This window comes from Cimex lectularius, unplaced genomic scaffold, assembly GCF_000648675.2.
Source record: "Cimex lectularius strain Harlan isolate CLEC.00 unplaced genomic scaffold, Clec_2.1 scaffold16, whole genome shotgun sequence".
NCBI classification, from domain to species: Eukaryota; Metazoa; Arthropoda; class Insecta; order Hemiptera; family Cimicidae; genus Cimex; species Cimex lectularius.
The window spans coordinates 1,986,655-2,002,844 of NW_019392679.1; the positions used below are offsets into that span (position 1 = coordinate 1,986,655).

Genomic DNA, 16,190 nt, shown 5'->3' on the forward strand with positions numbered 1-16,190 from the left:
TCACGTCACAGCACTCATCAATGGCAGATCCAACGGGATGTGATCTTAAAGAGCCTTAATTTGATCCCAACCCCGTTATGAAATGTTCTTCAATGCAAGACCACCGGCACATCCCCGAGCTTCCAAAATGGAACTAGACAGGAGTACAATAAGCTGTAAAGCTGCAGTGTTCATGGGCACTCTTAAGAGTTCCTGGTCTCCATAATCAATAAAAATAGTAAAATAAAAAATGAGGTCCTCAACTATTCTAGTGGCTGATTTTTTGTGGCATGGTATTTTTTTTATCATATTTTATTTGGCAAATAGATTATATTGAAGTTCAGCAGTTATCCAACTTCTTGAACTTTCTATATCACCCATAAAGGAATCGCCATGGGTTCATTCTGCATTTTTTTAGGCAACTGATTCGTGATACTTAAACAGGAGAATAGACAGAAAATCAAGTTAATTTCCGATATAAAAAATAATGCCATTTTTATTGATGATTTGAAACATAATGTTGAATAAAAAAATTATTTATTTATAAAAACTATTCAAGTATCATTAATAAGCTGAAATAAAACATTATTAATCTTAATATCAAGGCACAATATATGGGTAGAACAGTCAAGTATCAGATTTCTTATGCACTTAACTGCTTAATCAGTTTTCTTCTGTATTCAAGTGTACACAAAATTACCTCAGAAATTATATAATTTTTAAACAAATGGTTCATTAATAATAATATCAAGTTGATATTATTATTTCAAGTAGATCAGTCAAGAAACAGATTTCTTACACAATCGATCGCTTAATCTTTTTTGAAACTACATTTGTTCCATTTTTAAAAATAATTTTATTCATTGTTAAAAATAATTTTCAAAAACCCAGTATTTATATACAAGTACTAAGAAAATTATAATGTTTAAACAAATCATTCATCGCTCTCAACAGCGTTTTTGTTTTCCTCCTCTTTAATTACTCCGTCTTTAGCTTCTTCATTAGAGACATCATCAACGCAGTCTTCAGTTTTTGATTCTGTAGCTTTCAATGTAAGTTTGTTGACTTTGTTAACAACCTCATCTTGAGAATCATCAGATGAAGAATCTAAAAGTTTACATTGTACATTATTACACAATTACTTTCAAGTAGATGAATACATTAAACCAACATTGACTATCACTGCTTTCAGCGTCTTTGGAAGGTTTTTCACCATTTGGTTTCTTAATTAAATCTTTAGACTTATCGAATGCATTCTTCCATCTATATGCAGCTGTAAAAGGATGTAAATTAAAAACTGTCACTTTAAAAAAAAAAAAAAAAAAAAAAAAAAAAAAAAAAAAAAAAAAAAAATACCAGTTGTGTTTTGAAATTTTATCGCCAGGACTTCAGCGTGAGGTTCGCCATCAGATACATCCGCAGCTGTTGTCCAGACCCAGGCCCTATCGCTACCACAATTCGGTTTAAGCTCCATATCCTGAGTTACTGAAATTTGTCATGCTTAGTCGAATGTATATTATGAAGTTTTTCTCCCCATGTGAAATAACTTACCATAATGATTTGCACATAACTTGTAAGTTTTCTCCCTTCTCATGAGAACACGAACGGTGTTCAATTCCTCATTGTACAAAAGTTTTACTTCCCCCGTACCTCGCTCTTTCCATTCATTATTTTGGCTGTCATGCCTAAATAACTTTGCCCGCCTTAAAGTACAGAATCAAAATTACCAGTGTTAATTGTACCAGTGTAAATGTAGACTTTGCTTAAAAATATATCAACCAAAAAAGAAAACAACACGTTTTATATACTGAAAAAGGATTTAATGTTAGATTTTGTTGAATATTTATGTAAAAATTTTTGAACAGATAATGACAAAAATATTGACCCTAATCATTTGAGGCAGGGGTTGGCATATCTTAAGAAGGCCAAATCGTAAACCAAATAATTTTTTGGCAGGCCAGGCTGAAACTTGAGCTGTTATTTTTTTATTAGGTGAATGTTTTGACATGCATTGTACCAAGTAACCACTAGGTCTTTTCTATTCGTGTCCCGCTTCTAGGCCCTTGAGAGGGCTTTGCAGGTGACGTTTTGGCTTTCTCTGCCTAGTGGCCGTAGCTCAGATTCCCCCACCGGAACTTAGCGGTGCCAATATGGCACCCCCAGGATGGGCCACGCGGAGGCGTCCGGCTGGAACATGGGGGAAAAGCAATGTGGCTATCTCGGTAGCTATGGCATGATGTTTAGGCGTCACTGCTTACTAAGCAGGCCAGCCTTTTTGCCGCATTACGGCCTTCCAATATCTCATGGTGGCCTTAAAGCCATCTGGTCTAGCAACAATCCCTTGCAATGAATTGATGTTAGCTACCTTGGTATTCGTTTCAAACAGCCATCTAGTTCGGGGGATGCTATACATTTCGCATCTTGAAACAACTTGTTCAGCTGTCTCCTTCCTCGTGTCCACAGGGGCATAATGGGCTGGTCTTTAGGCCAAATCTAAACAATTTGGCTGAAGTCGCCATGCCCCGTTAAGAGTTGCACTATGTAATGGTCCACATGGACATGCTTTGCTTCTAATCTCCTTGCTACGCTCGGGAAGATTTGGTATGGGTATCTGTCTTTGGCTGATTGTACCAAGTAACCAGAAAAGTTTGTGTGGGTTTAAAGGGTTTAATATTGTCACAATTAAAATTAGTTTCAAAATATTTTATTCAGGGAAATAGTCTCCCCTGGCATTTATAACCTTCTCTCAATGAGTTACTAGCCCAGTTATGCCCTTCTTTTAGTTTTGAGTCTCAGGAGTGATAACTCAACTTATTTTTCAGCAGTTTGTAGACCCGTATGAAATACCCAAACAGGTGAAGATTGGGTCAGGTTCATAAAGTACCGAGATTGTGGTAGGCAAATGTTTAGATGCTGAAGCCAAAGTTAGTCAACTTTTGAGGATCCTATTGAGTTGCCACATCACCCCAGGTCCAATGTAAGCTAGGGCAAACTTTTGTTAAACACTTGCAAAGCTCCTGACGTTTGACTCGGATTAAATTCAATAGCTTCCCACAATTCATCATCTTTTGAGACAGAAGTCCTACCAGACCGTGCTTTATCTACAATCCCCTCATTCCCAGAAGCATACTTTTAGAACTACTTTTGGGTAGTACGGTCACTTATTTTTCAACACAAAACAAAGTGCAAATGTTGTGAGCCGACTAGACTGCCCTAGTTCAATCTAAAATTCGTATAAGCACGAATTAAAGATTTTGAAGTTTTGAAACTTTTCTGTTATACTCATTATTTATATGTAATTACAAAAAATAATGAACCTGTTGAACGGTGAAAATTTGAGATTTTTTTCAATACTTGCTGCATGTCTGTTTAGGAGGGTTTAGACATACATTATGAACAGAACATGGTTTATTATTCGACTGTTGTAACCAAATTTTGTGAAGATTTACTACAAAAATGATCCTGTAGAAGTATGATCTTATTATTGTATTATTAGGTGTATGTGTAGTATAGTATTATTAGGTGTAATATGTGATATATTTTTATCATCAACCTGCAGGCATGCAGTACACAATTCCAAATGGCTATTACACAGGCTGGAAAAGTATTATTTTTTTAAAACCAAAAATGAAATAAAACATGGTTTGATTGTTTAAGGAATGAAATTACAAACATCAAGACCAGCTGCAGGTCTATTAGGACTGGTTAAGACATACATTTATGAACAGAAAGAACATGGCCCGTCAGGTGCAATTTGTGATATCTTTATATCAATGAACAAATTTAGACATATGCAGTACACAAGTGCAAACTGATCTATGCACAGGTTCGCAAACATGATTTAATTGTTTAAAGAATGACCATTATAAATATCAAGACCAGCTGTAGGTCTATTAGGACTATATATACATGGTATGAACAAAACTTGGTTCATTGTCAAGAGCAATTTGTGCTATATTTTTATTAAAGAATCTGCACGTGTGCAATACACAAGTACAAAATGGTAAGTGTGGTGTATGAGAGACAATTAGTTTTAGTTTAATTTAAAGTTGTAGAAATGTTTAAATGTTGTAGAAAAAGTGTATAGACTGGGAGGGAAGAAATGTGAGACAGACGGATCCCATTTCGCACGACGGACGTTGATTCAGTCTTGTTCTAACTCTGGAAAGAAGATGATCGCGGCCGTCTTGCGGATACTGGGTGAGTGCCTTGTGTTCTGTCCCTCTCAGGCTGAGTAGTTTTTGCAATACCAGGTTCGTAGAATAGTTTTGGGGGAACTGTAACACCTTTTAGTTGTAATTGTAAAGATAATAAATTGTTCATTATCTTTTAATATAGATTTCTTGTAGTATAATAAAGTGAACCTTATTAAGCACCTGTTGTCATATTTTATCTGCAGTGTTTTCCAATTAATGTTTAAATATAAAATTATTGAGTAATTGAGGATTCGTACGAATAAAATGTTAGCATAGTAAATAATAGTTATTTGTTCTCCAAGGGCCAACCTAACAGTAAGCCCATAGGCTAGAAAACATAGTTCTTCATAGAGAAATCAAATCTAACATGGTTTAAGGAATGAAATTATAAAGATCATGACACTACAGATCTATTTAGTCGAAAAGTTACTGTCTAAAAGACCCTAACAGTTTTCAATTATGAACAAAATTGAAAACCCGGCATTCGATACAGAAATGAAATAAAACATGGTTTGATTGTTTAAGGAATGACATTATAAATATCAAGACCAGCTGCAGGTCTATTAGGACTGTATGGACAGACAATATGAACGGAACGTGGTTAATTGTCAGGGGCAATTTGTGTTAAATGTTTAGCAATGAACCTGCACTTGTGCAGTATTCAAGTGAAAACTGGCCGGAAAACATAGTTCTTAATAGAGAAATTAATTAAAACCAAATTTAATGGTTTAAGGAATGAAATTATAAAGATCATGACACTGCAGATCTGTTTAACCAAAGAGTTACTGTCTAAAAGACCCTTAGAGTTTTCAATTATGAACAAAATGGAAAACCTGGCACTAATAAAACATGGTTTGACTGTTTAAGGAATGAAATTATAAATATCAAGTCCAGGGAGAATGTATCATTCTGACAGTAAAACATATTTTGGTCGACTGTCCCACTTTGAAACCCTTTAGGCAAAGGCTCAACTTTTCGAGAGATTTACAGGAGTTACTGGGGACCCAGTCTTTCTTTCGAAGAGCACTTTTCAGCTTTCTCAAATTTATTGGAATTTATAATGAGATTTAGGCCTTTTCCCACATAACATGGGCTATTGTCAAATGCAATGTGTGCTAGCTTTATATCAGTGAACAAACTTAGACACATATACTACATAAGTACAAACTGCCCGATGTACAGGCTGACAAACATAGCTCTTATAGAGAAATTAAATAAATCATGATTTAATTTTTAAGAAATGAAATTATAAACGTCAAGACTATCTGCAGGTCTATTAGAACTGTATGGACAGACAATATGAATGGAACGTGGTTAATTGTCAGGAGCAATTTGTGTTAAATGTTTAGCAATGAACCTGCACGTGTGCAGTACTCAAGTGAAAACTGGCCGGAAAACATAGTTCTTAATAGAGAAATTAATTCAAACCAGATTTAATGGTTTAAGGAATGAAATTATAAAGATCATGACACTGCAGATCTGTTTAGCTGAAGAGTTACTGTCTAAAAGACCCTTAGAGTTTTCAATTATGAACAAAATGGAAAACCCAGCCCTCGATATAGAAATGAAGTAAAACATGGTTTGATTGTTTAAGGAATGAAATTATAAATATCAAAACCAGGGAGAACATATCATTCTGACAGTAAAACATATTTTGGTTGACTTTGCAACCCTTTAAGCAAAGGCTCAACCTGTCGAGTGTTTTACAGGAATTACTGGGTCCCCATTGTTTCTTTCGAAGAGCACTTTTCAGCTTTCTCAAATTTATTGACATTTATAATGAGATTTAGGCCTTTTCCCACATAACATGGGCTATTGTCAGGTGCAAAGTGTGCTAGCTTTACATCAGTGAACAAACTTAGACACATATACTACAGAAGTACAAACTGCCCGATGTACAAGTTGACAAACATGGCTCTTATAGAGAAATTAAATCATGATTTAATTGTTTAAAAAATGAAATTATAAACATCAAGACTAGCTGCAGGTGTATTAGGACTGTATAGACAGACAATATGAATGGGACGTGGTTAATTGTCATGGGCAATTTGTGTTAAATGTTTAGCAATGAACCTGCACATGTGCAGTACTCAAGTGAAAACTGGCCGGAAAACAGATCTTAATAGAGAAATTAATTCAAACCAGATTTAATGGTTTAAGGAATGAAATTATAAAGATCATGACATTGGAGATCTATTTACTCAAAAGGTTACTGTCTAAAAGACCCTGACAGTTTTCAATCATGACAAAATGTGGTTTATAATCAGTTGGAATTTGTGTTGTTATCTTTTATCAATGAACATGCACGCATACGGTTACAGTGCATAAATGTAAACTGGCCAGTACACAGGCTGGAAACCCGCACTCAATACAGAAATGAAATAAAACATGGTTTAATTTTTTAGTCAATGAAATCATACACATCTCGACCCGCTGAAGGTCTATTAAGGTCAACATTAGAGACAAAACATGGGTTATTGTCAGGTGCAATTTGTGTTGTTTTTTTATCAATGAACATGCACGCATACGGTTACAGTGCATAAATGTAAACTGGCCAGTACACAGGCTGGAAACCCGGCGCTCAATACAGAAATGAAATAAAACAAGGTTTAATTTTTTAGGCAATGAAATCATACACATCTCGACCCGCTGAAGGTCTATTAAGGTCAACATTAAGAACAAAACATGGGTTATTGTCAGGTGCAATTTGTGTTTTTTTTTTTTATCAATGAACCTAGGTGAAACTTCTGAGACTCACTCTTTGATCAGGATGGACTCGTCCTCCTCGAAAGTATTGACAACTATCTCCGGTAGAATGATGACGGGCTCGAAATGAGGATCGTGATCGCCCTCCTTAAAAATTCCCAAATCCTTTAAACACAAATATTTAAAAAGAAAAGTTTTATTACGTCTCGCAAGAAAAATGCCGGCCAATGCTTACTTCTCCGCTCGGAGTCTCTGAATTGTTCATTTTCTCACGTGCCAATGGAATGAGACCAAGACGAACTGTGGACTTAACACTGAATAACTTGTCAGTTATAGAAGAATGAAGGACTTAGCGATTTTTGTAAATCGGTGATGATTTCATCCGCCACTCCAAGAATTCTACTTTCAACACATTCAGGACAGTGGAATACGTATTGGCGGTATTTCTTATCCTCTATCACAGAACGCAGACTATTCGAAATCAGTGTTGCCTTGACGAAACAAATTCACTCTAACGACAAAAATCTCTTTTATAAAACAAAACAAACCCATGATTTTATGTTGAAGTCCTGACTATTTTATTTTAATTAAAACACTATAATAAAAAAAGTTCAAAAAAAGGCATTCGCATATTTTCTAAAAGGCGCAATTCCAAACGATAAGGAAAACAGGAACACGTGGAAATGAGTTTTTCCCTTTTTTTAAATTTTTTATTTATTATTTATTTGTACAATACGTGGTACAAAATCTCTCTAAAATATAATAAAAACAAATTGCGACAAGGAAGTAGGAACGTTAAGGCTAGACACATTTTGAATATCGAGAACTTTCGTCACCGCGCCTTTCGCGAACGTTACATTTGAATTGAACAGAGGGGCCACCTGTTTATTTTTAAAGATTTAAAGATACAATTAATAGTCAAAAGACAATAGAGACGATAGAAGACCATTCACACTGAGGAGGCTTTGTATCCGCCCATTACCGAGGGCGATAACGAACTTGTGAAACGGTTAAAAAAGAAAAACAGGTTCCGAGAATCATATTGTAATAAAAATACTATATAAAAATGTGTATGTTAATAAAAAATCTATTTTCAAAACCTGTGAACTAGAAACTGCTTGCACTACTGCTTGTTTGTTTTTACGTGAGGCTTGCCTACGTGCGGCGCTTTCACATGTTACTTATAATTTAACTTGCCCAATAGTGAATGATGGTCAGAAAATAACCAAAAATTGAGCAGAAGAACAGGGTAGACAGTCAAGTTTCTTTGTTTTCAATCCAAGACTAACGAAAACGTTTCTTGATGGTTGAAATAATAAGAAATCAAGCTAACGACCGGGAACATACATATGGACTGAGTGACTATAAAATGGATAAAAGCTCATTGCGGAAACATCTGGCTTGAAGAAGCTGATGCATTAGCTAAAGAACAGCAAGTATTGGGTTGTCCGGAAAATAATGCAGGATTTTGGTATTAAACAAAAAAAAAGAAACTAGTTACTTTAAAGCAATGTTCTTTAATCAAAATAATTTCCCANCTTAAAATCCTGCATTATTTTCCGGACAACCCAATAGTTAAACAGAAATAGCCTTCCACCAAGTACCTTGTAGTTACACCCATATCATCTTCGACGGCGAAGCAACATGGAGATTCAACCTAACATACGAAAAAACTTAGGGAATGAAATTGTGGCAACGACACTCAATGACCTGATACTTCTAAGAAGAAAGAGTCTATTGCAGTGAACTAAGGAACTAAACCAGAAGGCTGCAGTGCCTGGGGAGTACAAACCCTTCTTCCTAGTATCCTTATCCACTGTACCATACCATACCTTGTAGTTACGTACAGGATAACAAGAGAGGATAGCTTGAAACTATGGGAAAACGTGTGCACCTAACGGAAACACATCAAAAGGTTCTTTCCGACGATAGCTGATCGTATAAAATATGAGTTCAAGCTAAATTACAAAACCACTCAAGTACTGACATGCCATGGGAAAAACCGAGCTTACTTCTATCGATTCCGCATTATAGACGACCCTACATGTCGATGCAAAAAACTGGCTGAACAAAAACATAGGATCACATCCTTAACAACTTCTGTTCGTTATTCCAGAAACAGAGATCACCATTTGAGCGATACGTCATAACTTCAGGGGATAACTGGCCACCATCATGGGTTCCTCAATTCTATCGACTTTATGTGACACAGTGCTATATATAGCGTACATGTATAGCGATACATAAGTACCGATGATTGTATTTATCTGTTTGTACTCTTAATAAAGTTTTGTATTCAGCATGTAGTAATTTATTGGAGCATGCAAATAAAATATAAAAATAAATTCAAATTTAATTTTTTTAAAATAATTTTAAATTATTTTGGCAGTAAAAATCTTTTAAATCTAGAAAGTTGGTTATTTTTTAAAATTAAACACCATTTATTTTTATGCCATATATTTTAATTGATCATGCATTTCGGGCCACGTCCATGCTCTCTCTATAGAGCTACAATAGTTTATCATAATAAATAAACACATATTTTTATCAAAAACAGTAAGAAATCTTTCATTATGTACATACCACACTATTTAGCTAAATGGAAGTTAGATTTAATTACTTTAACAAAAAATATTGTACATCTGAAGAGGAACCAGGGTCGTGGCCCGAAATGCATTAACAGTTAAAATACACGATATAAAAATAATCCTCCAATATACCTCCTCTTAAAACTCAAGCTGGCTGGGCGACCAGTCCTGAGGAAAAAGTTGAAATTTTCGGGCATCTTTTCCGAGAGCAGTTTCAGCCAAATGTCATTGACAATCCTCAAACAATGGAAATGGTACAGGAATCTCTTCAAGCTCCCTTGCAATTGTCACCGTTTTTTGATTTCTTCACTCCATCTCAGGTTCACCGTGTAATTCAGAAAGTTAAAAAAAAGCACCAGGTATGGACATGATCATAAGGCCACTATTGATACATATGCCTAGAAAATGTCTCGTACTGTTAACACAAATATACAATGGCATCCTTCGAACGGCATACTTTCCAAAAAAAATGGAAAATTGCTAAAGTGGTACCTATACATAAAGCTAAAAAAGAATGGGGTATACCAGTTATCGACCAATAAGTTTGTTGTCTGCACTATCGAAGATCCTCGAGCGACTAATATTTCCAAAGCTTCTGAGTTATTTAAGTCCTGTAATACCGAACACCCAATTTGGATTCAGAGCATCGCATTCTTGTCCGTGGCAACTCCACAGAGTAGTGGATAAAATACTACAAACTTATGAGGAAAAAAAGTATTGTCTAGGTTTATTTATAGATACCGAAAAGGCCTACGATCGCGTGTGGCATGAGGGCCTGCTATATAAGATTAAAAAGTTACTACCCGATACAAACTACCGGCTGGTGAAGTCTTATGTGACCGACTGAAAATTTTTTGTCAGCTATAAAGGAGCGAATTCTGAAGTACACAGCATCTCAGCGGGTGTTCCTCAAGGAAGTGTTCTGGCACCCCTCCTTTACATTCTGTACGAGCATGACTTTCCAGCAGATAGCAACATCGAAATAGCCCAATTTGCCGATGACAAAGCAGTACTGTCCCAAAGTATCACGCTCAGTGATGCAGAAACGAGGATGCAGAATTGCCGCCAAAAAATTGATGATTGGGCGTCCAAGGGGAAAGTTAAGCTGAATTCAACTAAGTCCAAATTCATTAACTTCACTTATAAGAAGACCTCAAAGCCCTCACATATAGTACTCGGTGAAACTAACCTCAAGCGGACTCATATAAATACTTACTGCACTTGGACTCTCATCTCACCTGGAATAACCACATATCCTCATGTGTAACGAGAATTCGCTTGCGTATTCGCAATATCAAACCAATTCTCTCTAGCAATTCTGTTCAAATTCCACTTAAGCGACTCCTTTATCTAAGCCTAATAAAACCAATTTGGTTTTATGGCTCGCCCATTTGGTGTTCTGCATCCGCCTCGCAAATAAAAAGGATACAAACGCTGCAGAACCGTGTATTACGGTTAATAACAAACGCGCCCTGGTTCGTAAGGAATGAACAGCTCCACCATGAAATATCGTTGACATCGGTAGAAGACGAACTAAAGAAGAGATACCCGACGATGCTTGCCAAAGCTGACTCCCACCCGAATCCGGCAATTGCACAAATTCCAGGGAATATGCCTCCACCCCGCCAACAAAGACGGCTAAAAAGAAAGCATCATACTGACTACAGATTGTAAATATGTGTTAATGTAAATAAGTGCTAGTGTAAACGTACGCCTGACGTTATATGATTATAGATAAAAACAAAAAAGTAGGTTAATTTATTTATTAATGAGATCTTTATTTATCTCAAATTATTATACTCCAGTGAATTATTGTGTGGACTGCCATAGGGCAGGACCCACCCTCAAATGCCATGTTAATCACACTTTTTGAGTGTGCTGTGTATCAGTATTTATTAGCAAAACATAATGTGTATATACACAAGAGTTAAATAAAATAATTTTAAAAAAAAATTTTTAATAGAAATTTAACACAGCTGTACGTTATTTGTCTACAAATATTTATTTAAGCAAAAAAATGTCAACAAATATTTAAGAAATCGTCCAGGGCTTGAGAACTGCGGGCTGCAGTGATTAGGTGATTTTACGGTCAAGAAGACAAGACAAGCTCAACGACTTATAAAGCAAGTACAAGGGAAATGATTAATAAAGAAAATGTTAAATCACAAATACTTGTTCAGAAAGTGTAAAATTGGAAGTCAATTGTTTTATAAATTAAGTAATTAATTCATAAAGTCTAGCACGAAGTTATTGGAATTCTAACATTGTTTCACTTAGTATCTTTATATTTTTTGACATAGTTAAATAATTTGTAGTGCCCATATGATAACAGTCCCACAATGTTTGTTATAAGGAAGTTATTTTTCGACATTAGTTACAAATAAATCGATGAAATTGAATTTATTGAAGTCACGTTTAATCTACTGAAACGCTATTCGTTTAAGGTGTTGAGGGATGACGAATTCAGATGTGAAAACAGGTTCTTCGCAATACGAAAAGCAGCACTTTTTAAAATATTGATTAATTCAAAAGGAAACAGATGTAGGTAAATTTGCAAAATAATAATGTCCCGTCACGAAGGAGTGAGTTGCGATTCGTGTCTGAAGAGCAACTTCAAGGGGAAAAGGTACAAATGCCTCATTTGCTACGATTACGACTTGTGTTCGACGTGTTACGAAGAAGGGTGCGTTACTGCCAGGCACATCACAGAGCATCCGATGCAGTGCATATTGACGAGGAACGACTACGAGCTTTACTACGGAGGAGACACCGTCTCGGCTGAAACCACACAGTCGTACACATGTCCGTATTGCGGGAAAATGGGCTTTACGGAGATCCTCCTCATCGAGCACGTCAACTCGCAGCACACTCAGTCGCCGTTCGACGTCATCTGCCCGATCTGCGCCGCCGGAAACGTGAGCCGGCCCAACGTCAACGTGAGCCGAGAAGACCTTGTCGGCCACCTCAACTTACAGCACCGCAACCCTCCCAGAGAGCTCATGTCCATTTTCGACGAGCCGCATTCGAGGCACGCAGTCCGCCGTATACCCCTTCCTGCGACCAGGTCCATGCCGTCTAGGGGTCGGAGGTCTAACGTCCATTTCGGTTCTGCGGGAGCCATCGCCGCGATCAACCCGGCCCGCGACGCCGCGGACCCCATCGCCGAGTTCCTCACCCATCTGTCTGTCGTGAGGAGGTCCCAGACTTCTTCTCCTGTCACGGCGGAGCGGCAGCACATCAGGGCCTCGCGTCACACGGACAAAGTGGCGAAGAAGAGTCCTGGGACGGCACCCGCGCCGAGTAACCCCGACCAGCCCAAGACCGACGTACAGGCCGCTCCCATCACCCAGCAGATCTCAATTTCCCAACATCCTTCCCAGTTGATGCTGCCTAAAATTTTGAAGGAAACACCTGCAGAACACACTCTCGAGGCACTTGACGAAGAGAGACTTGGCAGGAGTTTGTACATTAAACAACTTCTCATGTCCTCCTTGAGTAAAATGAAAACTGTCGGATAATAAATTTATGTTAGTTTAACTATTGTAATAAACGACGTTTATTATCTCATAATTATTTTCTATTATAATGGTGTGTATTCCAACAGTACTTCCCCGACTTCCTAGTATCTACACTGACAGGGAAAAAATTCCACCCAATTGATTTTTTTCTCGATGAAAGAAAATTCTGCCCTTAATTTGTCTCATTATTTTTCTCAATAAATATTATGCTATATTTTAAATTTGGAATATCAAGTAGTGGTAAACACAGTTAATCCTTAATCCAAAACAAGGATAAACGATTTTTCAATGTTTTCTTTTTACGGAATTTAAAAAGTTTATTCAGTCTTATTTGAATCCTGAAGCTTTCTTCTTTTCTTAATATCAATTTTTAAACTTAAAAGTGCCATTTAGTGCTGAGGATGTTGCGCGTGGTGTGGTACTTATTGATGATGGATGTTCCGTCAGGTATGCGGCTATTGCCGTCGGAGTTCACTACGAAACTGGGTCCTACCATAGAAGGCCTGGTTCTGGTCGCCCTAGGGTAACAACCACAGGATGGTCGTTTTTTGACTGTGAAAATTTTAGGAAACCGGCAGCTTACTGTTGTTCAAGCGATTCATCAGCTCCAGGAAGTTCGAAGTGTCCAAATTTCTGAACGCACCGCTCGAAGAAGAATGAATCAGTATGGACTGATGGCTTTTCGCCCCGTAAGAGGCCCAGAATTGACCAGAACTCGCAGAGTTGCACGACTCCCATTTGCTCGAGAACACAGCCATTTGTCTTCAGACGATTGGTCTGCTTTACTTTTTACAGATGTCTGTAGATTTGCTCTAAGATCTTCAGATGGGCGTTTATGGTTAATTATAGTAAACAGCTTAATAGAACTTTTGAATAATTCAGGTTTCTACCTTCAACAGTTAATTATTTTCAGATGATAGTTCATAATGCTCACCGGTAGGGATCCCCTGACTCTTTCACTTCTGATGGAAAGCGCCATGGGATTGCTTTATGAGTGGTGTTGTGACAAAGGTTCATCAATTAATCCAGCTAAACTGGAATTGATAATGTTTAGGAGAAGAAGAACGCTCGGTAATTTTAAAAACACTAAATTTCAGGGCATAGAATGAAAGTTAGTGGATTCAACCAATTCCTTGGTGTGACGCTTGATAGGAAACTTGATGGGAAAGGTCATATTAACAACATATACAGGAAAGGGACAATATCAATGGTACAATGTAGGAGAATTGTCAGTAAAATATGGGGTATCAAACCATGGGTAGCCAAATGGCTATATACTGCAATTATTCTGCCTAGATTATTTTTCGCAGCTTTAGTATGGTGGAAAGGTCTAGAAAATAAAGGGAACAGTAACAAAATAAGATGATTTCAAAGACTAGGTTGTTTGATGATGATAGAAGCATTTTCAATTACACCCGCCCTAGCACTTGAAATCATAACCAATACCACTCCTCTTCACATTGAGGTTAAGGTCAGAGCACTAATCAGCTGCTACAGATTAATTAGCAAAGACAGCTGGAATCATAAGTGCAATAACAAAGGTCACTCGAAAATCTCACTATTGAGTAAGTTAACGGCCAATTATTAAGCGTTAAAAAAACCGACAGCTTACTGTTGTTCAAGCGATTCATCAGCTCCAGGAAGTTCGAAGTATCCAAATTTCTGAATGCACTGCTCAAAGAAGATTAAATCAGTATGACTGTTGGCTTTTCGCCCCGTAAGAGTAACAAAATTGACCAAACACGCAGAGTTGCACGACTCCCATTTGCTCGAGAACACAGCCTGTTGTCTTTAGACGATTGGTCTGCTGTACTTTTTACAGATGTCTGTAGATTTGATCTAAGATCTCCAGATGGGCATGAAAGTAGTGTAAAGAAGGCGAAATGAAAGGTACGAAGCTTGCAATTTTTCCCAGAGCCAACCTTTTCAACATAGCTCAGTGATGGTGTGGACGGGAATTTCAATTGAGGGTCGCACAGAGTTGGTTGTTGTTCGTGGACGGTCTTTGACGGCCACTCGTTATGAGGATGAAATTTTGGAACATCATGCCTATCCTCGATGGAATCAGCGACAATCCTATTCTAATGCACGATAACGCCCGTCCACATATCGCTAGCATGGTAACGTACCTTCAACAGCATAACATCAGGGTCTTAGCCTGGCCAGCCTGTTCTCCAGACTTAAATCCCATCGGACATTTATGGGATAACCTCAAAAGACGAATAAGAGCACATCCATCACTTCCTGTTACACTTCACGATCTTGAAAGGACTCTTCGTGAAGAATGGGCTAGCCTCTAGCAAAGATACGTTTCTAGACTGGTAGAAGGTATGACAAGGCGTCTTGGAGATATAATTAACGCAAGAGGAGAAAATACGCAATATTGAAGTGTTAATTAAAAATCTACAACAAAATTAAAACAATTTTATCTGTCCGTCAATTTTTTTCCTTAGAAATTTACGATTTTTTCTTTTTTAGACAAAGGGTCAATTATTAAACGTTAAAAAAACGTGCAATTTTGATTATTGTATAAAAATATATACAAATCAAGTTATATTACAAGTGGGTGGAATTTTTTGCCTGTCAGTGTATATTCATCGAAATAATCATCATGTAACATACGAGGTAATTTTGTCAAAGTGTCCAATATAGACAATTATGATAGGATGGTCGATCTATCGTAGAAAGGCGAAATAAATTTAGTAATGAGCTTAAATCAAATAACATTATATATATTTTGTTTTTAAAGAAGGAAACATACAAACAATTCACATTAAACATATTTTACACCAATGTGCTGTAAATTTTCTCCTTGTAGTTAGTCCCGTTTTCATCGTTCCGATTTACCAACTGATAACAGAAAGGGCAAACTGTGTCGATGAAACCGACTTGAGATCGCTGCTGGTAACGCAGTGTTCAGCGTTTAGCTTAGTACATCATTCCCGGATGTACGCTTGACCTATGGAAGAACACATTCGGATTTGTGCTCATCGTTCGCTCCACCGTTGTGTACATACTTGTGTCGAAGCTTGCTCCTCCTTCAAAAGAAAATAACGTTTATTACATTCATGGTTTTTTATCGCTAAAACGGTTCACTTCCAGATTTAGCAAACCAACTAAAGAGAAACTACAGATTACATGCAAGTGTGGATCATCCTTACAATATTATGCAAGTTATTTCTTTAATCAAACAATAATGAACT

General features: G+C 37.0%; 2 protein-coding genes and 2 pseudogenes across 4 annotated transcripts in view; 1 reads left to right on the forward strand and 3 right to left on the reverse strand.

Moving 5' to 3' along the window:
* Positions 1–499: 499 nt before the first annotated feature.
* On the reverse strand, positions 500–7,387 carry LOC106661602 (ran-specific GTPase-activating protein-like). Of its 2 annotated transcripts, none has more exons than XM_014385117.2 (6): positions 7,117–7,387; positions 6,934–7,028; positions 1,531–1,682; positions 1,336–1,464; positions 1,151–1,252; positions 500–1,086 (listed from the first exon to the last, which is right to left on the reverse strand). In XM_014385117.2, the coding sequence occupies exons 1-6, from the start codon at positions 7,144–7,146 to the stop codon at positions 914–916; spliced, it is 681 nt and encodes a 226-aa protein (XP_014240603.1). In that variant the 5' UTR covers positions 7,147–7,387; the 3' UTR covers positions 500–913. The 2 variants fall into 2 exon arrangements, with proteins under 2 accessions (XP_014240603.1, XP_014240602.1); XM_014385116.2 differs by having other exon boundaries at positions 6,934–7,046; positions 7,117–7,380.
* Positions 3,381–3,459, reverse strand: LOC112126470 (annotated as a pseudogene).
* Positions 7,388–11,462: 4,075 nt separating the features above from the next.
* On the forward strand, positions 11,463–13,036 carry LOC106661631 (annotated as a pseudogene).
* Positions 13,037–15,703: 2,667 nt separating this feature from the next.
* The window catches only part of LOC106661614 (metabotropic glutamate receptor 6), a 48,089-nt gene continuing 47,602 nt past the window's right edge, over positions 15,704–16,190 (reverse strand). For both annotated transcript variants that reach the window (XM_014385134.2, XM_014385135.2), the window contains exon 7: positions 15,704–16,025. In XM_014385134.2, coding sequence (XP_014240620.1) covers positions 15,916–16,025 — 110 coding nt within the window. In that variant the 3' untranslated portion in view covers positions 15,704–15,915. The remainder of the gene's footprint in view (positions 16,026–16,190) is intronic.

Excerpts from the sequence above, each read along its gene's own strand:
- LOC106661602 (XM_014385116.2), bottom strand. The coding sequence starts at position 7,146 with ATGAACAATTCAGAGACTCCGAGCGGAGAA. Across the intron at positions 1,465-1,530 it reads GTTATGTGCAAATCATTATG|TAACTCAGGATATGGAGCTT; the intron begins GTAAGTTATTTC and ends GACAAATTTCAG. Across the intron at positions 1,253-1,335 it reads AAAATTTCAAAACACAACTG|CTGCATATAGATGGAAGAAT; the intron begins GTATTTTTTTTT and ends ATCCTTTTACAG.